The 27,599-nt window shown below is 42.5% G+C and overlaps 1 protein-coding gene and 1 non-coding gene across 2 annotated transcripts; one reads left to right on the top strand and one right to left on the bottom strand.

Annotated features, from left to right (window-relative positions):
* Positions 1-3,496: 3,496 nt before the first annotated feature.
* COQ2 (coenzyme Q2, polyprenyltransferase) lies at positions 3,497-27,599 on the top strand. The gene is made up of 7 exons (XM_015096604.3): positions 3,497-3,766; positions 12,717-12,883; positions 18,255-18,376; positions 20,736-20,821; positions 22,328-22,461; positions 25,846-26,034; positions 26,919-27,599. The coding sequence occupies exons 1-7, from the start codon at positions 3,514-3,516 to the stop codon at positions 27,081-27,083; spliced, it is 1,116 nt and encodes a 371-aa protein (XP_014952090.2). The 5' UTR covers positions 3,497-3,513; the 3' UTR covers positions 27,084-27,599.
* TRNAC-ACA (transfer RNA cysteine (anticodon ACA)) lies at positions 20,214-20,285 on the bottom strand. The gene has a single exon. It is a non-coding gene; the product is annotated as a tRNA-Cys (tRNA).

Below are 27,599 nucleotides of genomic sequence, written 5' to 3'. Positions count from 1 at the left end.
CTGCAAATGAATGGCAGTCTCTAGATTGCTATTTATCACTGCCCTCCAGTTAATGTGTCTTTAACAGTGAGCTCATCTGTTTCCAGCTTCTGAAAGAGTAAGTTGCATAGCCAGCTGGAACAAGTACGCTTCAGCACGCTACTGCTCTCTCGTCCTTGGAGCATGTCTTTTATTTTCACAGAAAATGTCCTAAGCTAAGTCTAGTGACCTGACTACAAACACTTGCCTGTTTGTTTCTTTAAGGAAGGAAGAAGTTTATGCAGGTTAAGTTTATATTAGGACTAGAATGGCTATATCTTTTAAGTCCCCTTCTGACTTCTATATACATGCTAAGTCACTTCAGTCGTGTCCGACTCTGTGTGACCCCATAGACGCAGCCCACCAGGCTCCCCCGACCCTGGGATTCTCCAGGCAAGAACACTGGAGTGGGTTTATAACATTTATATATGGAACACATATTTATGAATATTTATATAATATTGTCATATAAGAAAAAGATTTGATCTTTGCCCCCAGTTCTTGGCACAAAGTTCCTGAAATCCTTAGAATTTCCTGAGTGGTAAGAGTGTCTTATCTCATTCGCAAGGAACCCCCTTTGAGCACAGCAGAATTTATACTAAAGAGGGGACTTTTAGAAGTGACTGTGTTAATCGCTCAGTTGTGTCTGACTCTATGTGACCCTATGGAGTGTATGTAGCCAGGCTCCTCTGTCCATAGAATTCTCCAGGCAAGAATACTGGAGTGGGACGTCCTGCAGGATAGAGGCTAGCAGCAAGAAGAACCAACCACCTGTTAGTGAGTTGGAACTTTTACTCCCACTCAGACCTCCAGAGGGGGCAGAAGGACAAAAGACTGAGTTCAGTCATCAACGGCTAGTGATTTTGTCAATCATGCCGATATAATGAGGCCTCCAAAAAACCCCAAAGGAACAGGGTTCAAGGGCTTCAGGGTTGGGAACACATGGTGGTGACGGGAGAGTGGTATCTGTCTAGAGAGAGTGGAAGCTCTGTGCTTGCCCTGTTCGTCTCTTCCATCTGTCTGTTTCATAGTTATGTTCTTTTATTAAGAAAAAAAAGCAAAACTGATCATTGGTAAGTGAAATGTTTTCCTAAGTTCTCTGAGTCACTCTAGTAAATTAATCTGGATGGCAAATGCATGCATCCTCAGTCATGTCTGACTCTTTGCAACCCCATGGACTGCAACCCACCAGGGTCCTCTGTCCGTGGGATTTTCCAGGCAAGAATACTGGAGTGGGTTGCCATTTCCCTCTCGGGGAGATCTTCCTGACCCAGGGATCAAACCTGTGTCTCTTGAGTTTCCTGCGTTGGCAGGTGGATTCTTTTACCACTGTGCCACCTGGGAGCAAAATTTATCACCCCAAAATATGTCTCTTTGGCGTGAAGATTACTGTAGACTGGTTGTTTTCTAAAAAAACAAATGGATCAGGAAGAGTTTTTATCTCCTTCCCTCTTCAATTGCCTACAAACTGGAGAAAGAGGATTTGTTCCAGGAAGGGAGCTATCACCATAGATAAGTACAGTACAATGTGAGCTAGGTTTGGTAGACAGGGAGGAACCTAGCAAAATCTGTTTGTTAAAATTCTCTGTCTGGGGAATTCCCTGGCAGTCAAGGGGTTAGGACTTCAGCTTCCACTGCAGGGGCCACAGGTTCAATCCCTGGCCAGGGAACTAAGATCCCACCAGCCATGCAGCATGACCAAAATAAAATAAAAATAAATAAATAAAACTTCATTTAAAAAACATTTGATAAAAAAATGAAATTCTGTGTCCTATTATTTCTATATGGCCCAGCAAATATTTGTTTACCAAACATTTGCTCTTCTTGTTCCCTCTGTGAAATTTCTTTCTCTTTGAAGTCCCAGACCCCTATCCCTTTCTCTTTAGTCCAGGAGATCATATATACCTCATTTTACCTGTCTCTGGGGGCTCTCATGTTAGGATTCCTCCTACAAATGTAATTAAATTTCACTTTCTCTTATTAATCTGTCTCATGTCAATTAAGTCTGAGACTAGTCAAAAGAACCTAGAGAGGCAGAGGAAAACTTTTTTCCTCCCCCACAAGGATAGCTCAGAAGCACAGGTAACAATCTAGACTTTTGATGGGCTTTGCTGGTGGCTCAGAAGGTAAAGAATCCACCTGCACTGAAGGAGACCTGTGTTCAATACCTGGGTTGGGAATATCCCCTGGAGAAGGAAATGGCAACCCACTCCAGTATTCTTCCCTAGAGAATTTCATGGAAGGAGGAGCCTGGTGGGCTACAGTCCATGGGGTCCCAAAGAGTCAGACACAACTGAGCCACTTTCACTGAAAGGGGACTATCAACAATCTTACAGGACTCAGCCTAAAACCTGTGGGAGCTGATGCAAACTCCAGCTAGATAGCGCCAGGATTGAGTGAAATTTCAGGACACTTGAGTGTTGCAGAAGCATTTGATGTGTGGGAAATCCACACGTCTGGTGTCACAAGTCATATAGTGCTGTAGTTGAGAATAGATAGGTACAGGAGAATGTGTCTTTTCCTTTACAAATATAGAATAACATTTCCCAGTGCCTGGATCCCACTGTCTACAACTAAACAGAGTGTTCAGTATGGAAGCCCTTCCACATTCATTGTTTCTTCTTCCCCATAAAGCTGGAAGGAGGAGAAGGGGAAGACAGAGGATGAGATGGTTGGATGGCATCACCGATTGGATGGACATGAGTCTGAGCAAGCGTCTGGAGTTACTGAACTAGTGTGAACTAGTTTCCTAAATTTATTAAGGACTACTTCCTTGACCACCACCACTGGAGACTCAAGATATCACTGAATTACTGATCGGGGTTTTAAAGATAGGCACTTAAAGACTAACCTAATTCCCTGGAACACTAAAATTCAAACGCAAGACTTGCCCACAGTCACTCAGTAATGATTAAATGGGATAATACATGTAAAGTGCCTGTCAAGGGGCCTGGCACAGAGGGCCACCCAGGAGTTGACTAGAATGAAGTGCTCAGACCAGATGTTCCAGCTGCAAGCTCACAGGAGCCCACACACTCGCTGCCTCTGGGTTATGCGAACTCTGAATTGACTATCAAATTTAAGGTTTTCATTTGTGCAGTGAACGTCCCTTAACCCTGAATATGGCTTTAGTTTACCTTCTTGGCTTTTGGCCGTTTGGTGATCTTTTAGCTTTAAAAAGGAAACAGTTTCTACTGCAAACCAGTATTGGGCTTCCGTAGGTTTTTCTCAGGTGGTTTTATTTTATTTTACTTTTCCCTATAACAACTGCTACGTATTTTGATACCAGGAATTCCTTCCTCTGAGGAACTCCTTCACAGCGCTAGGTGACCGCGACACTTTTCATTTCACGTTACTCGAAAGGATCAGGCCGCTGGGCCATGTAGCCGGACCGGCGCGGACCGTCATCCCGCTTACGTCACCCCGCAGCCTGCCGCTGACCTGACGCTCGTGAATGACGTCAGGCCCCTGCGGGTCCAGGCTCTCCCGAGCGCCATGCTGGGCGCTGGCGGCGCGAGACTCGTGCAGGGCCTGCGGGCTGGGACGCAGGCATGGCTGTGGGGCGCGCGCGGCCGCTCCCTGGCCCTGGTGCACGCGGCCCGCGGGCTCCACGCGGCGAACTGGCAGCCCTCGGCCGGGCGGGGGCCGCGCGGGCGTCCGCTGAGCCTGTCGGCAGCCGCGGTCGTGAACTCGGCGCCCCGCCCTCTGCAGCCCTACCTGCGCCTCATGCGGTTGGACAAGCCCATAGGTGAGTGCGGACCGACGCGGCGGTCCGGGGGCTGGAAATGAAGCCCGAAAGCCGCGGCTTGGCCTCTAGGTGCTCCTTACCCTCGAGAAACCCGAACAGGGCAATCTCCGAAGTGCCCGGCCGGCTGTCACCCGCTCCCTGAATCCTGAGCGGGGCAGAAACTCCGCTCATCCCACAGACCGTGTTTGCAAGTTGTGAATCGAGCGGAAATTCCGTGCCCGCATCCCTGCATTTGCGCAGATTTACAGTGTGTAAGCGGAGAAGGCGATGGCACCCCACTCCAGTACTCTTGCCTGGAAAATCCCATGGACGGAGGAGCCTGGTAGGCTGCAGTCCATGGGGTCGCGAAGAGTCGGACACGACTGAGCGACTTCACTTTCACTTTTCACTTTCATGCATTGGAGTGAGAATCCCAGGGACGGGGGAGCCTGGTGGGCTGCCGTCTATGGGGTCACACAGAGTCGGACACGGCTGAAGCGACTTAGCAGTAGCACAGTGTGCAAGCATTTCCACATTCATTATGTTTCATCTTTCCCATAATGCTGCAAGGCCCCCAAAGCGAATGCAGAGGAAACCTAGGCTCTCTGGAGAGCAGACCGGATGATGCTGAGTTTCTTAGCTCTTTGCCCTGCACTGTTTGTAGCACAAAGATTTAATCCATTCGAATGCTGCAGGCATTGTACTTGTCTACTACTTATCAGCTCACGGTCGCCTCCTAAGGGAGGATTTCCTTGACTTTTCTGTGTAACATACTCACCTTTCACTGCAGTCTCTCTTTACCTCTCATTTTTCTTCATAACCTTCGCTGCTAGCCTTATGCGTTTATTGGTTGATACACTTTTCCAATACAGCATAAACTCCACTTATATGGGACTTTTATTTCTAGTGTCTAGAAGACCCTGGCAGTAATATTGAAAGACTGAAGTCCTACTACATCGTCTAGCCTTAGGGATAGAAAGAGCTGTGGCCACTTTGTCCTTTCAGAGAACTCCCAGTCTGGTTAAAAAAAAAGTAACAAAGTATTGGGTGAGTTGGGAAACTATGGGATCAAATATAAGTGATACAGATAGTAAGTACAGTGGGAAAAGAGTAATTATTGTGAATGTTCATTGCTGGAAAAAAGTTGAGAAGAAAGTGTACCTCAGAGCAGTGGTCCCCAGCGTTTTTGGCATCAGGGACTGGTTTCAAGAAAGACAGTTTTTCCCAATGTTGGGGGTTGTGGGGGACTGACATGGTTTTGGGTTGATTCAAGTGCATTTTGGGCTTGGTAAAGAATCTTTGGTAAAGAATCCAGCTGCAATGTGGGGACCTGGGTTTGATCCTTGGATTGGGAAGATCCCCTGGAGAAGGGAAGGGCTACCCACTCCAGTATTCTGGCTGGGAGAATTCCATGGACTATTTAGTCTATGGGGTCGCAAAGAGGTAGACACAACTGAGCGACTTTCACTTTCGCTTCACGGCATGTACCATTGCAGTGGATGGTTCAGTTCAGTTCAATCGCTCAGTCGTGTCCAACTCTTTGTGACCCCATGAACCGCAGCACGCCAGGCCTCCCTGTCCATCACCAACTCCTGCAATCCACCCAAACCTATGTCCATTGAGTCAGTGATGCCATCCAACCATCTCATCCTCTGTCGTCCCCTTCTCCTCCTGCCCTCAATCTTTCCCAGCATCAGGGTCTTTTCCAATGAGTCAGCTCTTCACATCAGGTGGCCAAAGTATTGGAGTTTCAGTTCAACATCAGTCCTTCCAATGGACACCCAGGACTGATCTCCTTTAGGATGGCCTGGTTGGATCTCCTTGCAGTCCAAGGGACTCTCAAGAGTCTTCTCCAACACCACAGTTCAAAAGCATTAATTCTTCAGTGCCCATCTTTCTTTATAGTCCAACTCTCACATCCATACATGACCACTGGAAAAACCATAGCCTTGACTAGACGGACCTGTGTTAGCAAAGTAATGTCTCTGCTTTTTAATATGCTGTCTAGGTTGGTCATAACTTTCCTTCCAAGGAGTAAGCGTCTTTTAATTTCATGGCTGCACTTACCATCTGCAGTGATCTTGGAGCCCAGAAAAATAAAATCAGCCACTGTTTCCACTGTTTCCCCATCTATTTGCTATGAAGTGATGAAGCAGGATGCCATGATCTTAGTTTTCTGAATGTTGAGCTTTAAGCCAACTTTTTCTTTTTTTTTTTTTTTAAGCAGTGGATGGTAAATACATTCAAATGCCTAGATATAGTCCCTCCACCTTTGCTCAGCTAAGACCCCCAAATTAGGCCTTGTTTTTGGTATTCTAAATTTATGCACTACCAATTTGAGATCAGAGCACTAAGAATTTATAGCAATCAGCAGTTAAAGTGAAAAAGTCAATTAAATGGTAGGCACAGTCCTGTCGTCATGACCCATGGCATTTGGGGCCAGATTCAAGTTGATAGGCATAAAATTTTAAGCCTAATTCTAACCTGAAGCCTAAGCGTTATTCTATTGTGATATGTGTCACAGAGCCGTACGTAGTGTAGGCTTATGGGCTTCTAATATCAGCAACTGCTCTAAGTCCCATTTCCATAAATCTCTGGCTTCTCTTTTAGAGGCTCGACCACATAATAAGAGACTGTAAAGAGTTTATATATGAGTAAAACTCTAGAGCCAGACTTTTTTGAATCTTCACTCTGCTCACTTGAGAGACCTCTGGTAAGTTACTTTACCCCTCTGGGCCTTCATGTCTCATCTATAAAATGAGGATACTAGGAATACTGACTTTCTAAAGTTGTCATGAGAATTTAATAAGTGTCAAGTCCTCAGAACAGTGCTTAACATAATAAATGCATGAGAATGTTAGCCATTACTTGAGAAATTGGAATTGGAGAAGACTGGGTAAGTAGTATTAAGTATGTTAGGAGGATACCTGCCTGCTTGCTTTGGTTCTAAATAAGATGACTGTAGGACTTTTCAGACAACCTATTAACAGTCTCAGTACTGTGCCGTGTGCTAAGTCGCTTCAGTCGTGTCTGCCTTTTCAAACTTGTAGACTGTAGCCCGCCAGGCTCCTCTGTCCATGGGATTCTCCAGGCAAGAATACTGGAGTGGGTTGCCATGCCCTCCTGCAGGGGATCTTCCTGACTCAGGGGTTGAACCCAGGTCTCTTTCGTCTCCTGCATTGGCAGGCAGGTTCTTACCACTAGCCCCACCTGGGCACTCTCAGTACTATTATAATTCATTCAGCAAGCATCGTTTTGAGCCCCTACTGTATGCCAGGAATGATAACTTGACAGTAGTAGAATTCCAGATTTGATTTTTCTTTGCTTAAATTCTTCTTTTGTGGGTATTATGTGTATGGTTTTATAATTTTACTTATTTTTGACCGTGCTGGGTCTTGGTTGCTGCGTGGGTTTTTCTCTAGTTGCAGTGAGCAGGGGCCACTCTCTAGGTGTGGTGCAGGGGCTTCTCACTGTGGTGGCTTCTCTTGTTGCAGAGCACAGACTGTAGGCCCACGGACTTCAGTCGTTGCGGCACGTGGGCTCAGTAATGGGCGTTCTCGAGGGTCAGTAGTTGTGGTGCACAGGCTTAGTTGCTCTGTGGCACGTGAGATCTTCCTGGATTAGGGATCGAACCCATGTCTCCTACATTAGTAGGAGGATTCTTTACCATTGAGCCACCAGGGAAGCCCCTATGTGTGATGTTTTAATTTGCTGAAGTTTGCTATTGTTAAAAAGTGGGTTTCACTGTTTTTCGGAAAGGATTACAACTTCCTACAACCATGTCACAGACTACATTATTTCAGGAAGTCGCAGCAGGTGGCGCTCTTTCCACTAAATTGGTGTAACTGGTTTTACTGTGTTTATGGCTGTTGGTGGTGTCTTGAAGATAGTACCTATTAGCACATGAATCTTAGACTCGGTTTATACAAGCTCCTGGTCCACTCATCACCTTTCAGAATGCTTGCTCAATTTATCTGTAGTTTTCCAGAGAGTCTTTACCTTTTCTTTAAAAAAAAAAAAATTTTATTGTGGTAAAAGTCACATAACATAAATCATACTATTTTAACCATATTTAACTGTATAGTTCAATGGAACTAGGTAAATTCACATTGTTGTGCAGAGAGTTTTTACTTTTTATGTAATGAATATATCTTTCTAAAACCTATTTGTATTCTCACTACCTTTCTTCATGGGAGAGAACAGAATGAAAATATCATGTTGATAGTCAGTCGCAAAAGTGTCATAGGGAAGACAAAGACATGTTGCTGAGTATCAGGAGGGCAAAAGAAAAAGAAGGAATTCATGGTTATATAGAGATTTAGATATCCAGAGTGATAGTCTGGAGGCAAACTGCCTGGATTTGAATTCCAGCCACGTTGAATTCTGCCATGTTTTATCTATGTTGTTCAGTCACTAAGTTGTGTTGGACTGTTTGTGACCCCATGGACTGCAGCTCACCAGACTCCCCTCTCCTTCACTATCTGCCAGAATTTTCTCAAATTCATGTCCATTGAGTTCGTGATGCTATCTAACCATCTCATCCTCTGCCGCCCCCTTCTCCTTTTGCCTTTAATCTCTCCCAGCATCAGAGTCTTTTCCAGTGAGTTGGCTCTTCGCATCAGGTGGCCAAAGCATTGGAGCTTCAGCTTCAGCATCAGTCCTTCCAATGAATATTCAAGGTTGATTTCCTTTAAGATTGGCTGGTTTGATATCCTCGTAGTCCAAGAGACTCTCAAGAGTCTTCTCCAACGTCACAGTTTGAAAGCTTCAGTTCTTCAGCGCTCGCCTTCTTTATGGTCCAACTCTCACACCCGTAAATGACTACTGGAAAAACCATAGCTTTGACTCTAGGGACCTATGTCAGCAAGTGTTGTCTCTACTTTTTAATGTGCTGCCTAGAAGGCGATGGCACCCCACTCCAATACTCTAATCCTGGAAAATCCCATGGATGGAGGAGCCTGGTGGGCCACAGTCCATGGGGTCGCGAAGAGTCAGAAGGTAAGGAGTCTGCTTGCAGTGCAGGAGACCTGGGTTCAATCCCTGGGTCGGAAAGATTCCCCTGGAGAAGGGAATGGCAACCCACTCTGATATTCTTGCCTGGAGAATTTTCATGGACAGAGGAGCCTGGTGGGCTACAGTCCATGGAGTCTCAGAGAGTCAGACACGACTGAGCGACTGACTCTTTCAGGTTTGGCTAGGTTTGTCTGTGTGGCTTTAGGCAAATTACTTTCTCAGTGCTTCAGTTTCTGTGTTTGTTAAGTAAATATAATATCCTACCGCATACGTTCATTGTGAGAATCAAAAGTATTAGATGACAGCACCTGTCGCAGGTAAACACTGAATTTTAATTGTTTTCCATTATCACTGTCATTAGCATTGTCGTAACAACTCTAAGAGGTAGGTGTTCTTTCCCCTCTTTTCTAGATAAGAAAGACTGAACGTTCAAATTTAATATACTTGAGTGTCTGGTATAACTTGGTAGGAGCAGACACTAGAACCTTCATTACAGAAACCTTCCTCATCTATAGGAGTACCCTACAGCTTCCCATCAGTGCATGCAGAACCTATAACACAGACTTACGGCCAAGGAAATCTTGACACCAACATGAAATGCTATCTTTGTCTTCAGAATTCTTCTTTAAGTGAAACCTTCAGTTCTTATTGCATCAGGAAAATGCCTGTGAACAGAACAGGTTCAGCTAGCCACTCCTGTCCCTCTGAACTCTACTGGTAGGTGCAGGGAAAAGGAAGTTCTGAAACCCACTGTGTATTACTTAACCTCTCTGTGCATCTGTTTCCTCATCTGTAAAATGGGAGTAATAACAGTGCCTGCTTTATAAGGGTGTCTTTGACAATTAAATGAGTCTGTATGGAGAGAGCATCAGGAGCACTGCCTGACACTCCACAAATGTTTACCGAACGTTATTGTTGTTACTGTTTGAGATGGGACACACTGAATGTGAGTCTATCCAGGACAACCTAAATTCAGCTCTAGATTGGTCCTTCCTGTGTCTTAGCCTCTCCTTGCCTTGCCTTTTCTGCAGTGTGTGTTTATACCCCTTTTGGAAAAGCTTTCCTGATTTTTCCCTGCTCCGTCCCCAGTTAACTTGGGTGGCACTGTCTTATGCCTTTGTAGGATCCTGTACTTGCCCTGTTGTTGAATTGGTCTATTTTATTGTTATTGTTTGCTTAACTGGGTTTCTCCCTTTTGATTTACAAGCTGTAGGAAGGGAGAAACCATCTCTCTCTTAGTCACCATTGTATTCACAATTCCTGGAACATCTCTAGTACAAAGATGTGCTTTATAAATATTTGCAGATGAATAAAGCTTGAATTTAATGAGGCTTAAACATGAGCCTAAGGACTTTGTCATCTGACCATTTTTGTGCAGTATCTGATTTCTTTAGCCACATGTCCTGTTTCACTTTTTGAGGAGGAAGAAATTACCCTCCACCCTCCTAAGTCTAAGAATTAAGTTGACATGAGACACATTAATAGGAGATAATCAAACAAAAGTTTCATTGTATGAATGCAGGAGAGAGACTCAAGAAGACTGAGCAACTCACCAAAATGGTCAAAATATCCTCATCATAAATACCATCTTTAGCTAAAGACATGGCAGGATATTGTAGGTAGTGGTTTGGAACCTCAAAGGGGTGGGGAGGAAGATAATTCACTGGAGATAGAAAAGCAGATGTTTAATAAACAGTTATCTCTGGTCTCCAGGTCCTACCAAGTTTCCTACAGCACACCTAGCCCATGTTTTTGGCAGTTATCTGATGATAGCACTATTCTATAACAAGAAAACTTCCTCAATCTTCTGTTTCTTAAAGATAATCAGCCTAAATTAATCGTCATGCCAGAGGGACACATTTGAGGGATTGGGGAGGAGGGAGGGGTGGGTGTTGTACTCTTATATTTCTTAGTAGGAAAGGAAAGCTTCAATTCAGTTCAGTTCAGTCGCTCAGTCGAGTCCGACTCTTTGCCACCCCGTGAATTGCAGCACGCCAGGCCTCCCTGTCCATCACCAACTCCCAGAGTTCACTCAGACTCACGTCCATAAAGTCAGTGATGCCATCTCATCCTCTGTCGTCCCCTTCTCCTGCTGCCCCCAATCCCTCCCAGCATCAGAGTTTTTCCAGTGAGTCAACTCTTCGCATGAGGTGGCCAAAGTACTGGAGTTTCAGCTTTAGCATCATTCCTTCCAAAGAAATCCCAGGGTTGATCTCCTTTAGAATGGACTGATTGGATCTCCTTGCAGTCCAAGGGACTCTCAAGGGTCTTCTCCAACACCACAGTTCAAAAGCATCAATTCTTCAGCGCTCAGCATTCTTCCCAGTCCAACTCTCACATCCATACATGACCACTGGAAAACCATAGCCTTAACTAGACGGACATTAGTCGGCAAAGTAATGTCTCTGCTTTTGAATATGCTGTCTAGGTTGGTCATAACTTTTCTTCCAAGGAGTAAGTGTCTTTTAATTTCATGGCTGCAGTCACCATCTACAGTGATTTTGGAGCCCCAAAAAATAAAGTCTGACACTGTTTCCACTGTTTCCCCATCTATTTGCCATGAAGTGATGGGACCAGATGCCATGATCTTTGTTTTCTGAATGTTGAGCTTTAAGCCAACTTTTTCACTCTCCTCTTTTACTTTCATCAAGAGGCTTTTTAGTTCCTCTTCACTTTCTGCCATAAGGGTGGTGTCATCTGCATATCTGAGCTTATTTATATTTTTCCCGGCAATCTTGATTCCAGCTTGTGCTTCTTCCAGCCCAACGTTTCTCATGATGTACTCTACATAGAAGTTAAATAAACAGGCTGACAGTATACAGCCTTGACGTACTCCTTTTCCTATTTGGAACCAGTCTGTTGTTCCATGTCCAATTCTAACTGTTGCTTCCTGACTTGCATGTAGGTTTCTCAAGAGGCAGGTCAGGTGGTCTGGTATTCCCATCTCTTTCAGAATTTTCCACAGTTTATTGTTAGAACTTATCTAATAGGTGCTATATCCAAACAATCATTGAAAGATTTTCTTTTGAAAATTGGATATCTATTCTTTTGAAAATTGGATATCTACTAAAGTTGATGTGTGAAATATCCATCCCTGTAGTCTCCTTGGTTTTAGCTTAATTTCATCTAGTTTAGGAGCTGGGTACCAGAACTACTCATATTTGTGCACGTCTTGTTCTAGCAAAATATTTTATTTAAAAAAAGTAGGTTAATTCCTCTCTCCCCAAGTCATTTTAGTATATTGTATTAACAACAATAAATAGTTTTATTCACTTTTTTGAGCAGGTAATCCACACATATAATAATGCATATGACACGATTCAGAAGGTACAAGGGTGTATGTAAAGTGAAAACTAAGTCTTCCGCTGCTTTTTCCGTACCAGTTCTCTTCCCTGAAAGCAATTGTTATTATCAGTTTCTAATGAGTGCTTCCTGGCATAGTTTATGAACATACATTCGAATGTATATATTTGTGTAGTATGTATGTGCATGTGCCTATATATACACATACACACACATATATAGTAAAAATTCTCAGCTGTCCTCCATAGAATCGTTGGTGACCTCATCAGAAATACATGAGTATCCAAATCCCCAGAGTATGTCAGACTTTGGTTTTTGTCAACCTGATAGGTGAAAAAATATTATCTCAATGTAGTTTTGATGTGTGTTTATCAGGTTGAGTATCTTTTCATTGGTATAAAAGCCGTTTGCATTTTCCATTATGTTTTTTGTCCTTTTTTTTCAGTTGGGCTGTTGATGTCTCTCCAGTTTCTGGGAACCCTACACGTTAGGGAGAATAGCCCTCCGTGACATGAGTTTCAAGTTTATTTTCCCAGTTTTGTCGTGTGGTTTTGCCTTTGTGTTCCTTACTTCTTTTGGCTGCAGCGTTCAAGCGAACGAAAGCAGTTAACTGACTTGACTCTGTACCCTGTTTTGTCTCTTTATTTTTGCTCAGGAACCTGGCTGCTGTATCTGCCATGTACTTGGAGCATCGGTCTGGCAGCAGACCCAGGCTGTCTCCCAGATTGGTACATGTTATCTCTGTTTGGCACTGGAGCCGTTCTGATGCGTGGAGCCGGCTGTACTATTAACGACATGTGGGACCAGGACTATGATAAAAAGGTAGATTCATCCCAGAAAGGCACAGGGACTCCTCTCAGTTCTGCAGAGTAAGACCGTGGCCTGCCTTTTGAATGCCACACAAAGGGACAGGATCACTTAGTGTCCTCACTGAAATAACAAGTGCCGGTATCCTCTGAATAGCTGGTGTTGTAAAGTGCAGAGAGCTACCTTTCTTAACCCAGGAGCAGCTGCGGGGGCCGTGTGCACTTCCTTTTTACAACATAAATTCAAACTTGGAAGGCCAGAGTAAGGATATTGGAAGTGAAAGTGAAAATTCCATCCTGAACCTGGGGGTGCCTGAAAGAACTGTCAGCCCTTCCTTTGAGAACTTTTGGGACCATAACCATTCTTGTGTAAATCAAACCTTAATTTAAATGAACCAAGGCAGCCCTACTAGCATTTGCAAAACATAATTTCATCTTTTTTTCCTCCTTAGAAAAAGCAATACATGCTTACTCTGAAACACTCAATACAAAAAATAGAAAGGATAGAAAATGCCAGTGTTCCTTATCTGCCTTCCCCAAGCCCCAAGAGAAAACTTCATTTAAAACTTGATACATTATATTTATTTTCCCAAGGGAAAGGTCCATTTTGTTTGCTTTTATTCCAGCAGCCATACTATAACAAGTACAAGCTCATTAAATGCTTGAGTAAATAATCAAATAAATATTCAATTTGTAAGAAATCCAGGATGAATTATGTAAAGTAAATAATCATATAACACATAAAGTGAATAATCTTCTGGGGTTTGTCTTTCCTATAAGTCTGAGTTTTCCTTAAGTAAAGCATACCTATAATGATGTTTAGTTCAGTTCAGTCGCTCAGTTGTGTCCGACTCTTTGTGACCCCATGAATTGCAGCACCCCAGGCCTCCCTGTCCATCACCAACTCCTGGAGTTCACTCAGACTCACGTCCATCGAGTCAGTGATGCCATCCAGCCATCTCATCCTCTGTCGTCCCCTTCTCCTCCTGCCCCCAATCCCTCCCAGCATCAGAGTCTTTTCCAGTGAGTCAGCTCTTCGCATGAAGTGGCCAAAGTATTGGAGTTTCAGCTTTAGCATCAGTCCTTCCAAAGAACATCCAGGGCTGATCTCCTTTAGAATGGACTGGTTGGATCTCCTTGCAGTCCAAGGGACTCTCAAGAGTCTTCTCCAACACCACAGTTCAAAAGCATCAATTCTTTGGCACTCAGCTTTCTTCACAGTCCAACTCTCTGCATACATGACCACAGGAAAACCATAGCCTTGACTAGATGGACCTTTGTTGGCAAAGTAATGTCTCTGCTTTTGAATATGCTATCTAGGTTTAATATGCTATCTAGATTTTTAGTTCACATTAGTATATTTTTTAATACAAAAACATTTATCAAATACCTATTGTGAATGAGACACAGTGACGGATTCTGGGATTGCATGGATGAAAGATAACATTGCTGACTTCAGTTTAGTACTGTTAGCTATCAAGAGATAGTGTCCATAAAGAAACTTACTGAAGACCACCTACCTTACCTTAGCATCATGGACGGGGTTAGAGAGACTTTTTCAGGTAGGGTAAGGTGACTTTCAAACTATGACAGAGTAAGATGCCAAAAATAAAGGCTGGGCTGGAAGGTGAAGGCCACTCTAGGTAGAGGGAATCCAGAGGCATGGCTGTGAGCTAAAGTCTGTGATGCTTTATGGTTGCAACTGTGGGTTTGTGTGTGTGGCTGGAGGGTAGGACAGTAGCAGAGAGTCACTTGATCCACAGTAAAGGCATCTCTATGTCTCACTGACCCAGTTGGGATGCCTTGATCCATGCCAAGCGATGCATACTTTCTTAATTTGGGAGGTTGCACTTCCTGGTAGATTTTTCATTCTGTATAACCATATGAACAAGGGTATACTAGTGTATATCCCTTCAGAATAATTATTGAACACATTTAGAGCAGCTTGGTGTCAGTTTCCTGATTGTGATGTTGTAAAGCTTTACAGAATATTCCCCTTAGAGGAAACTGGATAATGGATACAAAGGGTTTCTATATTTCTTAAAATACAGAGATTTTTTTTTAATTGCATATTAATCCACAAATTATCTCTAAAAGTTTAATTAAAAAATAACATAATTAACTTTAAAATAACATAATCAAACCGACCAACTTTTTCTACTTCTAAAATTAACAAAATAGAGCCATTTTAGTTTTCTCTTAAGTAAATTTTTTTCTCCCTAGATAAAAGGGAACTGATTAGATATCTTACATCTCCCCCATGCCTTTTTCACTGATTAGAAGAATCCAGAGTCTGTGTTGACATACAGCAGCGCACTTAAGTGAGTGTTTTATAGCTCTGGTTTTGCTAACATGAATTTTAAAATGTTGTGAGCATCTCTTTGAGGGAGTGGGTTGAAAAGCTTGGTCAAATTGTAATGCTTACCTTACAGTTTCTTAAAGGCTGTATCCCCGTAAGTATATGTTTATGGCTGAAGGTTTTGTTTAATATGTGTGTGTGTGTGTTGCTCAGTCGTGTCCGACCCTTTGTGACCCCATAGGCTGTAGCTCACCAGGCCCCTCTGTCCATGGAGTTCTCCAGTCAAGAATACTGCAGTGGGTTGCCATTTCCTTCTCCATTTGGTTAATATAGTGGATGACTAAGTAAATTGCTGATACATTAAATGATAAGTGAATTGCTATCAGGTTATATGGACCAAATTTGTTTTGTTGATAAGGTATGTAGTCTGCTCAGTTCAGTTCAGTTCAGTCGCTCAGTCGTGTCCGACTCCTTGCGATCCCATGAATCGCAGCACACCAGGCCTCCCTGTCCATCACCAACTCCCGGAGTTCACTCAGACTCATGTCCATCGAGTCAGTGATTCCATCCAGCCATCTCATCCTCGGTCATCCCCTTCTTCTCCTGCCCCCAGTCCTTCCCAGCATCAGAGTCTTTTCCAATGAGTCAACTCTTCGCATGAGGTGGCCAAAGTACTAGAGTTTCAGCTTTAGCATCATTCCTTCCAAAGAAATCCCAGGGTTGATCTCCTTCAGAATGGATGTAGTCTGCTAGTCATGTGATAAACATTATGTCCCAAAATCTCAGTGCGCAGGTGTTAATGATTTGGTTTTGTCAGCTGTGAGCATTCTAGTTCCATAAAAACCACATAGAATATGTTTTTTGATTATCATGTTACATCATTTTTAGTGTTTTGATGGGTGCTTTATTTTCAGCTCTCACGTTTAGCCAGGCAGTTTCCCTTGTCCTGAAGGGGCAGTGTAATCTTGTGACTAGTACCGTGCTTGGTGGGACTGGACTGACTGTGCTGCCTTCATGTCTGTGACCTTGGGGAGTTCCTGAGCCTCTCTGTCTCAGTTTCCCAAAACTTAGAAGTGGCAAGAACTTCAAGTGGCTAAAAACGGTCGTTATAAGGACTCAACAATGTGATGTGTATATAACTCTTAGATTAAGTAGTCTACTGTAACACTCAAATACTGGCAGGAATAAGCATAATATCCTAAGTCAAATATAAGAACATAAATATTATTATTACTTAAAACTACAAATCGAGGATAAAATATCCAGTTCTGGCACTGACCAAGATGAATCATTACAGTTTCTGACAAACTGTTTCATTGCACAGTGAGGCATGCTCTAAATCTGGTCAGCACAACTTTTCTCTAAAGGGCCAGACAGTAAATATTTTAGCTTTGTGGGCCATGTAGTCTTTGTTGTAACTGCTGCATTCTGTTGCAGCATGGAAGCAGACACATACAGTATGTAAGGAAATGGGCATCTCACTGATTCAATAAAACTTTATTTATGGATACTGAAATTTGAATTTCAGCCTGCTTGCATGTGGCACAATACTTTACTCTTTCTCTGATTTACTTTCAATCACCAAAAAAAGTAAAAGCCATTCTTAGCTCATCAGTTCAGTTCAGCTCAGTCGCTCAGTCGTGTCCGACTCTTTGCGACCCCATGAATCGCAGCACGCCAGGCCTCCCTGCCCATCACCAACTCCCGGAGTTCACTCAGACTCATGTCCACCGAGTCAGTGATGCCATCCAGCCATCTCATCCTCTGTCGTCCCCTTCTCCTCCTGCCCCCAATCCCTCCCAGCATCAGAGTCTTTTCCAGTGAGTCAACTCTTCGCATGAGGTGGCCAAAGTACTGGAGTTTCAGCTTTAGCATCATTCCTTCCAAAGAAATCCCAGGGCTGATCTCCTTCAGAATGGACTGGTTGGACCTCATAGTGCCATATAAAAACAGAAGGCTGAATTTGGCTCACAGGCCATAGTTTGCTGAACCCTTGATATAAGTCATACAAAATATATTAATTATAGTAAATATTTATGGCATCAGACATTGCACTGTGAAGTAGGTACTATTATTACCTCTCCCTCTCTTTCCCTTTTTCCTTTAGTAAGTAAGTAACCTAAACCTTGGAGAAGGCAATGGCACCCCACTCCAGTACTCTTGCCTGGAAAACCCCATGGACAGAGGAGCCTGGTGGGCTGCAGTCCATGGGGTTGCTAAGAGTTGGACACAACTGAGCGACTTCCCTTTCACTTTTCACTTTCATGCATTGGAGAAGGAAATGGCAACCCACTCCAGTGTTCTTGCCTGGAGAATCCCAGGGACAGAAGAGCCTGGTGGGCTGCCATCTATGGGGTCACACAGAGTCAGACACGACTGAAGTGACTTAGCAGCAGCAGCAGCAACCTAAACCTGTGGGAGGTCAAGTAATTTGCCAGAATTCACAGAGCCAATAAGTGATGGAATTGGATTCAAATGCTAGGCTCTCTGATACCAGACCCTGAGTTCTCAACTTCCAGCAGTGCTGAAAATTTTGGTTATGCTGTTTATTTGTGGTTGAGTTTAGAATAATCACAAGGTTTCAAACCCTGGCTCCCTGCATTGGAAATTTGAAGTCTTAGCCTCTGGACCACCATGGAAGCCCCATTCCCACTTTCAGACTCACATAATCTGTCTTCTTTCTTCATAGCTGACATCTGTTGTAGTGCTCCCCATACTCACATGATAGCACCCTTATCTGACTTGCTCTGCACTTTCCCTTCCTGACAGTCCCGTTAATTTTGTCCCTCATTGCTCTCTAGAAATTGAGCATATACTTGCTAAGCTGGGTAGCTAGTTAGATTGGGAAGTTGCTTTGTTTTGTTTGTAGATGGGGATGGGCGACAGAAAGAGGAGTGAATGGTGGGACTTTTTAGTTCTTTTCAAAGCTGTTTTAAATAGGAACTTTGATTCTTGGCAGTACTTCCAGTGTTCACTTTTTATTCATGTATCTGTGTTAGTGGGTACCATGGGCCAGTCTCTTGAGTCAATGTTTAAGTAAATAATTGAGCTATTTCTCAACGCTAAGGGATCTGTTTTATGTGTTAAGGTTACAAGAACAGCAAGTCGCCCAATAGCTGCTGGAGACATTTCAACGTTTCAGTCCTTTGTTTTTCTTGGGGGACAGCTGACCTTGGCCCTGGGCATTCTTCTGTGTCTGAATTACTACAGGTACAGTAAATGTGTTTTTCATAATCATGCATAAGATCTCTCATTTGGTACAGAAGTAGATATAAGATAGAATCAAAATACCTGAATCACAAAGTTGTTTAGTACCTAATCAAACATCTGTAAAGTTAACAATCTAAGTAAATCACCGCATGTTGTATAAAGTCAGGAATGCTTTCAGCCAAAGGAATGATGAGAGCAGCAATTTCATTTATCCTTCCCTAGTAACTTAGACAGTAAAGCATCTGCCTACAATGCAGAAGACTGGGGTTCAGTCCCTGGGTCAGGAAGATTCTCTGGAGAAGGAAATGGCAACCCACTCCAGTACTCTTGCCTGGAAAATCCCATGGATGGAGGAGTGTGGCAGGCTACAGTCCATGGGGTCGCAAAGAGTCGGACACGGCTGAGCGACGTCACTCACTCACTCGCTCACACCACCTCCAGGACTTGCGCTGTGTGTTCCCTCAAGGACTCAAGGCACTTTCCTAGGTTTTCTAGGTGCATGCATGGGAGTGTGTGTGTAAACCCATTTGTGTAATTTTTCCTATCCACGTAGTGTCTCTGAAGTGGTAGGGGCAGGAGAGGCAGGAATGATTGTACTCACTTTGCAAAAAAAAGGTCTTTCCCAGAGTCGTATTCCTAATCAGCGACAGAAGAAAAAGGACTCATTTGTGAACCTCTTAAACGCAGACAGAATTAAACTTTTGTGTATCAGATGGCTGCTTACTACATAGTGCTTCAATAAGACAGAAAAGAGGAGGATCTCAGCGAATAAGCATGTGGAGACTAGACTTACTGCATATCTTATCCTGATAGTCTAGTGGTATCTCATCAGTCGAGTGATAACACTTTGAAAGGTTATTCCTGGAGGGGTAATGCCAGGTGAGCTGTGAGCATCCTGAGAACATCTGATGTCTTCCTCCTTTCCTAGGTGCTTTGTGACCTTATCCACAGAAAAGAGGAGGAGCTCAGCGAATAAGCATGTGGAGACTAGACTTACTGCATATCTTATCCTGATAGTCTAGTGGTATCTCATCAGTCGAGTGATAACACTTTGAAAGGTTATTCCTGGAGGGGTAATGCCAGGTGAGCTGTGAGCATCCTGAGAACATCTGATGTCTTCCTCCTTTCCTAGGTGCTTTGTGACCTTATCCACAGAAAAGAGGAGGAGCTCAGCGAATAAGCATATGGAGACTAGACTTACTGCATATCTTATCCTGATGTCTAGTGGTATCTTATCAGTCGAGTGGTAACACTTTGAAAGGTTATTCCTGGAGGGGTAATGCCGGGTGAGCTGTGAGCATCCTGAGAACATCTGATGTCTTCCTCCTTTCCTAGGTGCTTTGTGACCTTATCCTCCAGAGAAATAATGCCTTGTCGTGCGTACAGGGAGGAGTATTTGGACTCCCATTCTCTGTTAGGACATCTCAGTTTACCTGCTGTCTCGATGTTTTAAAGTGAAATTTAGACAGGCAGTAGCATATGGGGAATATCGTGTTGGATACTGGGGCCAGATGCCTTAGGCCTGAGTCCAGCCCCGCTGCTGACTAGCTGTTATGACACGTGGCAAATTACTTTCTCTTTGTGCTTTAGTTTTTCCCTCTGCCCCCCGCCCCGCCCCCCGCCAAAAAAACCCAACCAACCAAGAAGGATGAAACTGCCCATCTCTTAGGGTTGTAGTGAAGATTATTATGACTTAACCATATGTAGAGCCGTTAGAGTAGTAGTCGTGTCCGACTCTTTGTGACCCCATGGACTGTAGCCTACCACGCTCCTCCGTCCATGGGATTTTCCAGGCAAGAGTACTGGAGTGGGTTGCCATTTCCTTCTCCAGAGAATCTTCCCAACCCAGGGATTGAACCTGGGTCTCCTGCATTGTAGGCAGATGCTTTACCATCTGAGCCACCAGGGAAGTCTAATACAGGAAAGCAATATATGTGTTAGCTATTCTTATTTTGTTTGGTTGTTTATAACACTGAAGGTATTTTAAGTTATTTTTGAGTGGAGGATAATTGCATTATAATGTAGTGTTAGTTTCTGCCATAAATGCGAATCAGCCATAAGTATACATATAGACCCTCTCTCGAGCCTCCCTCTCACCCCTCACCCCACATTGCATCCCTCTAGGTCATCACAGCACTGAGCTGAGCTCCCTGTGTATAGCACTTTAGGTATTTTCTAATCATCCTTTATACTAATTAAAGTTCAGGAATCAAGGTCTAGGAAGAAAATTTTACCAAATAAAAAGGTATAATTTAAGATAAATCATTTCCTAATTAGTGTTACTGTTGTTATCTTTTAGTGATTTTTAAGAGATGGTGACACTAATCTTTTTAATTTTTTTTTTTTTTCTTGATTTCAGTATAGCTCTTGGAGCAGCATCCCTACTTCTTGTCATCACCTACCCGCTAATGAAACGAATTACATACTGGCCTCAGTTAGCCTTGGGTGAGCTTGAAATAACTACTTAAATATCTCCTTCAATACCCTCAAGCTATGCTTTTATATATAATATCATACACATATGTGTGTAATGTGACAGAGATAACATGTCAGGTCAGTCGTGAAATTTTCCAAACCAGGAATAAATTGTCATATTTTAATAAGGGCAATTAGCTGCTTTTCTGGCTAAAAAATCTTGGACATTTACTAAGGTCATCATCATTATTTCCTGAAATGGTCTTAAAAATCTGGGTATGTCATGAAGAAAAAAATGAGCTGCCTCGAGCCTACGTGTCCTAAGGATGCCATGGACTGAGAAGAAGGGGCACAGTTTGTGAGAGCTTCCTCCCTCTCTGTGAAGCTTCCTTAGACTTAGCCAGTCTCTCTCATAGCACTCTCATGTGGCACGACTCATTTCAACAGCAGCAGTTCAACAGGAAGACGCTGAGAGCCTGCCCTCTGTCCCCGTTGATAAACTGTAGACGCCTGGGAGATAGAGTATTCTGTATATATATGGATGGTGCTGCATCTAACGTAGCACTCGGCACATTTGGTAGAAAGAGGAAGATAGGTACGTAAGTCAAAATCTATTGCAAAAAGAACTGTTCCTCAACTTTTCTATTCTATTCCTAGAATAATCTTGAAGAGTATTGAGAAAGCTAGTATATTTACTCTAAGTATTTCTTGAAACCCTAACTTTTACTTTGTGTCAGGAATCATACTAAGTGCTAGAAAAATAAAAATGACTGAAACACGTTCACCATCCTGAAGGAGCAAGTCCCTCAGGTACCTCAGACGCAGTGAGTCCCAGACATCTTTTCTCAGACACCCTTTTTTTTTCCTCTGACGTTGCCTGTTTCCACTTAGACTCCCTCTTCGTCAGCTGATGAAGTGCCTCTCGTCTGCGGTCCCACAGAGCATGCGTGTCGGCGTGCCTGAGCGACTTGCAGGTTGGATGTCTAGCAGGCAGCTCAGTATCTGATCTGAAGCTGAGAGAAGTGATTAGGCTGACACAGAGATACTTAGGAGTTGTCGCCATGCAGATGTTTGTTTACAGTCCTTAGAGAGGGGGTAAGGAACCGTGTTTCTGTCTGTGCTCTTTGTTTCTGTAACTTGAAGGGGAAATACAGCAATAAAGAAAAGGACACAGGAGTTTGACTCAGACAGGTCTGAGTGCAAACCCTAAGGCATCTCCTATTTATTGGTTGTGCCAGGCGTCATACTAGGTAGGACACATGTTCTTCCCACGAAACCCCCTGTTTATCGCGGGATATTCTCTCTGTTAGCAATGTAATTTTTAATTATGATTTCGGGTTCTGTTTTCCTGTTTTGTAAAGTGTTGCTAATAACTACCACAGACACTTGGGAGGATTTAAGAAAGAAGCGTGAGAAAGCAGCACACGCAGAGCCTGATACATGGAAGCACCTCATACATGCACATGCCGCCTTCCTCCCCTGTGGATTCTAAAGTACATTTAGACTTTTCTTCTCTTTCTGTTTCACTGATTGTAGGGTTGACATTTAATTGGGGAGCATTACTTGGATGGTCTGCTGTCAAGGGCTCCTGTGATCCATCTGTTTGCCTTCCTCTCTATTTTTCTGGAATTATGTGGACTCTGATATACGATACTATCTATGCCCATCAGGTAAAAAAATATCCTTTTTTGTAACTTTGGTTTAACTGTTGGTTGTTTTTTGTTTTGTTTTGTTTTGTTTTGTGTAAGAACTTTAAAATAAGAAGCAAATTAAAAGGAAAACTTTTTCTTTAGGCTTTTTTAAAAAAATTGAGGTAATTGGTTTATAACGTTATGTGTGTCATTTGTACAGCATTGTATTTTGACTTCTGTATACACGTCAAGGTACTGACCACCAGAAGTTTAGTTTCCACCCATCTCCATACTGTTGACTCCCTTTATCCATTTTGCCCTGCCCACAGCCCCTTCCCCTCTGGTAACCACTAATCTGTTCTCTGTATCTGTGTGTTTTAGTTTTGTTTGTTCATTTATTTTTTTAATATTCCACATGTGAGTGAAATTGTGTGGTATTTGTCTTTTTCTGTCTGACTTTTTATTTAATATAATATTTTATCTAGCATAATACCCTCAGGATCCATCTATGTTGTTGCAAATGGCAAGATTTTATCCTTTTATGGCTAAATAGTATTCCATTGTGTGTGTATATAACACATCTTTGTCAGTTCATCTGTTGATGGGCACTGAGGTTGCGTCCATGTCTTAGCTTGTATATGGTGCTGTGATAAACACTGGGGTGTATATGTATCTTCTTGAATTAGTGTTTTCGTTTTCTCTGGTAGATGCCCAGAAGTGGACTAGTTGGACCATACAGCAGTTCTGCTCTGTTCTTTTTGAGGCATCTCCCTTCTGTCTTTCCACAGTGACTGCACCTGTCTATATTCCCACCAGCCGTGCACGAGGGCTCCTCCTTCTCCCTCACCTTGTCAACACTTGTTATTCATGTCTTTCTGATAGCCATTCTAACAAGCATGGGGTGATATCTCTTTGTGGTTTGGGTTTGCATTTCCCTATTGATTAATGATGCTGAACATCTTTTCATATGCCTGTTGGCCGTCTGTATGTGTTCTTTAGAAAAACTCTTCAGGGCAATGTCTGTTCAGACCCTTTGCCCATTTATTAACTAGGGTTTTTTGTTGTTGTTTTTGTTGAGTTCTTTATATATTTTGAATATTAACACCTTACCAGATATATGAGTTGCAAATATCTTCTCCCATTTGGTAGTTTGTCCTTTCACTTTGTTGATGGTTTCCTTTGCTGTGCAGAAGCTTTTTAGTTTGATGCAGTCTTATTCATTTATTTCTGCTTTCGTTTTGCTTACCTGAGAAGATATATCCATTAAGATATTACTAAGGCTGACATCAGTCAGGAGTGTACTGCCTATGTTTTCTTCTATGAGTTTTATGGCTTCAGGTCTTACATTCAAATCTTGAATCCATTTTGAGTTAATTTTTATGTATGATATAAGATAGTGGTCTGGTTTCATTCCTTTTGCACGTGGCTGTCTAGTTTTCCCAACACCATTTATTAAAGAAAGTTTTTTCCATTTTATGTTCTTTGCTCCTTTGTTGTAAATTAATTGTCCATGTACAGGTGAGCTTATTTCTGGGCTCTCAATTCTGTTTCCAGTGATCTATATGTGTCTGTTTTTCTGCCAATACCATGTGATTTCGACTATGATAGCTTTGTAGTATAATTTGAAATCAGGACATATGATGTCTCCAGCTTTGTTCTTTTTTCTCAAGATTGCTTTGGCTTTTTAGGGTCTTTCGTAGTCCCATACAAATTTTAGGATTTTTTTGTTCTGTTTCTATGAAGAAAGTTGTTGGTATTTCGATAGAGGTTGGATTGACTGTAGATTGCTTTAGGAAGTATGGATATTTTAGTAATTTTAATTCTTTGAATCCATCAGCATGGAACAACTTTCCATTTCTTTTTGTCTTTGTTTCTTTTAACAATATCTCATATTTTCAGACTCTAGGTCTTTTACCTCCGTGGTTAAATTTATTCCTAGGCATTTTGTTGTTGTGACTGTAAATGAGATTATTTTCTTAATTTCTCTTTCTGCATGCTCAGTGTATAGAAATACAACAAATTTTTGTATGTCGAATTGGTCCCCTACAGCTTTACTGTACACATTTATAATTTCTAATAGTTTTTTGGCAGCGTCTTTAGGGTTTTCTATGTATGAAACCATGTCATCTGCCACTAGTGACTGTTTTACTTCTTCCTTTCCAATTTGGGTGTCTTTTCTTTCTTTTTCTTGCTCAACTGCTCTAGCGAGGAATTCCAGTACTATGTTGAATAAAAGTGGCAGGAATGGACATCCTCATCTGCTTTCTGACCCTAGAAGGACAGCTTTCAGATTTTCACCATAGAGTATGTTTGCTGTAGATTTGTCTTATATGACCTTTATTATGTTGAGGTACATTCCCTCCATGCCCACTTTGCATGCAGTCTCTAATGTCACATGACCGTGATTACAACAATAAATAGAAATGCTTACAAATAAAGTTGCTAGAAGAGACCAGTCTGCCACGTGTGAGTGTATCATCAAGACCTAGCTCTACTTAAACAGGAAGGGTTTGACAGGAGAAGCAAGGAATAAACTGAGCCGGACGTGAAATCTGAATGGCTGTGGTTAGGTAGCAAGTGATCATTTTTCTACATGTTTGATTTTCGCAAGATTGAAATATATAGGAAATCATTGAGGTTTGAGAACTCTGAAGTAAAGAAGAGCTATGTGAAGAATTAGACTTGAGTTTGATTTCTGATTTAGTGAAAGTCAGTGTAGGATTGTAAAAGTACAGTGATGCATAGACCTGGAAGATCATTTTAGCAGTTACATTTAACTTCGAGTTGGCCTGCACATTCATATTTGATCAACTGTGTTTCTGAGTTACTGCCATTTTTTACAACTTACGGTATATCTGCGTGGTTTCTATGGTTTTATTTTTTCGTTATGCTGGGTCTTTGTTGCGGCACGTGGCCTTCTCTAGTTGAGGCTCGCGGGCTCTCTTATTGCAGCACATGGTCTTAGTTGCCGTGCAGCATGTGGGATCTTAGTTCTCCATCCAGGGATTGAACCCATACGCCCTACATTGGAAGGCAAGTTCTTTACCACTGGACCACTAGGGAGTCCCTACGTGGTCTTTAAAACACAGTTTCTACTGGAATGAGATGTTACTGATGGTTGCACAAGGCTTCTTGGGTGGCCCTAATGGTAAAGAACCCACCTGCCAATGCAGGAGATGCAGGTTCGATCCCTGGGTCAGGAAGATGCCCTGGAGGAGGGCATGGCAACCCACGTCATTACTCTTTCCTGGAGAATCTCATGGACAGGGGAGCCAGGTGGGCTATAGTCCATACGGTTGCCAAGAGTCGGATATGATTGACGTGACTGAGCATGCACTGAATTACATACTTCAAAATGGTGAACTTTGTGGTATGTGAATTAAGTCTCAGTAAAATCAATTTCTTACTGCTTTCCAATGTTAGGATAAGAAAGATGATGCTTTGATTGGGCTCAAGTCCACGGCACTGCGGTTCCGTGAAGACACCAAGAAGTGGCTCAGTGGCTTCAGTGCGGCCATGCTGGGGGCTCTGAGCCTGGTGGGAGTGAACAGTGGCCAGACTGCGCCCTACTACGCTGCCCTGGCTGCTGTAGGAGCCCATCTGACTCACCAGGTTTGGTCTTTTTCTTTCCTTTCCCTCTTTTTCCCTTGGCATAAATTATAAAAATCATTCAAGCAAAATGCCCTCTGTGTTTTACCAAGCAAGACACTTCCTAAAACAATTGCTTGGGTTATACCGATTTGACTGTCCCTTCTTTGCCCTAGTATGCCATATAAAAAAGCTAGCTGTATTATTTTAGAGAAACAGTATGAACCTAAACCTAGATATTTTTTTTCCTTCTGATTTTCTTGGAATTATTTCTGATGCATGTCTAGAAAAATTTGAGCAATGTCTTAAGGGTGTGACTTGAGTTGAATTACTCTGAAAGCAAACTGATCAACACAACCATGTTTTTTAAATGTGGGCATCTATTGATGGTTAGCAAACTAATCACTCACATGTTCGGGTCCCACTGGCATTGAGACCAAGGCAAGATAAGACACAAAATGCTAAGATGTAGACAGTGAGGGCCACCAGGTACATTAAACATCTCTTGATGCATTGGACAGCCCTGCACAGTAGAGAGCTGTCCTGCCCAAATGTTACTTGCTCTTCTGTTGAGAAACATTGCTCCAAAGGATAAGGCTAAAATGGAGGGTGGGAGCTGGGGGAAGCAGATCTTAGATCAATCAGTGTAAGGAAGAACTTTCTAAGTAGAACTAAAAATGGCATGTGTTGCCTGTCCAAGTGTTCCTCCACCTGTCAAGAGCTGGTTTTTAGGACAGCTTAGAGGCTATCCGTTGAAAGATATGGTCGATCATTTTCTACGTTGGGAAATAGTCTCAGGTGCATTAAAGGCTTCCTATTGCTTGAAATTCTACAACGTTATCTTCTTCATAGTGACATGTTTATCTGTGATGCTGAGGTCTCACATGGCGTGTGCTCTTTCCTCCTAGATTTACACTCTGGACATCCACAGACCTGAGGACTGTTGGGAAAAGTTCACCTCCAACCGAACAATAGGACTAATAATTTTTGTAGGGATTGTCCTTGGGAACTTGTGGAAAGCAAAGGAGACAGATAAAACAAAGAAAAATATAGAAAATAGAATAGAAAATTAGCAGATTAAGTTTATCTAGGGATTTTTAAAACAAATTTTACAAAACACTTTCAGGTCTTGTTACCACATAATTAGATTTGAATAAGTCTTATAGTATGTAACTGAATTACAGACCAGTGGGTGAAGTTTTAGAGCATTTTGGCCTAGATTTTAGTTCAAGTATGTACATGTCAGATTCTTCTCCTGTCACAGGAACCAGGGACTGTTTAGGATTTGCAGTGACCTGGAGTATTTAAATTAATGCTTTCTTCCTGTTGTAATCCTCATCTAGAGTCACAGGAATTACATGATTTTTAGCACTTTAGCAATAAAAACTCATATATGTCTCATCTAAATGAATGTCTCTAGGAAAGTGGGCACTTTTTAGGGGAAAGAATAAAAGCTGTTACAGAAAGTTGGGGCTTACTGTTCTTTGCATTGACCTTTACTTACTACCAAAAGATGTAATTCAGGAAACCATTCTGGTTTTTATATTTTAGGAGAATTTAAGTAAGTAAATAAAATTTTTTTTACCTAC

The sequence above is a fragment of the Ovis aries genome, chromosome 6, assembly GCF_016772045.2.
Source record: "Ovis aries strain OAR_USU_Benz2616 breed Rambouillet chromosome 6, ARS-UI_Ramb_v3.0, whole genome shotgun sequence".
NCBI classification, from domain to species: domain Eukaryota; kingdom Metazoa; phylum Chordata; class Mammalia; order Artiodactyla; family Bovidae; genus Ovis; species Ovis aries.
Note: the sequence above shows the minus strand (reverse complement) of the source record. Positions and strands in the feature narration are given on the sequence as shown.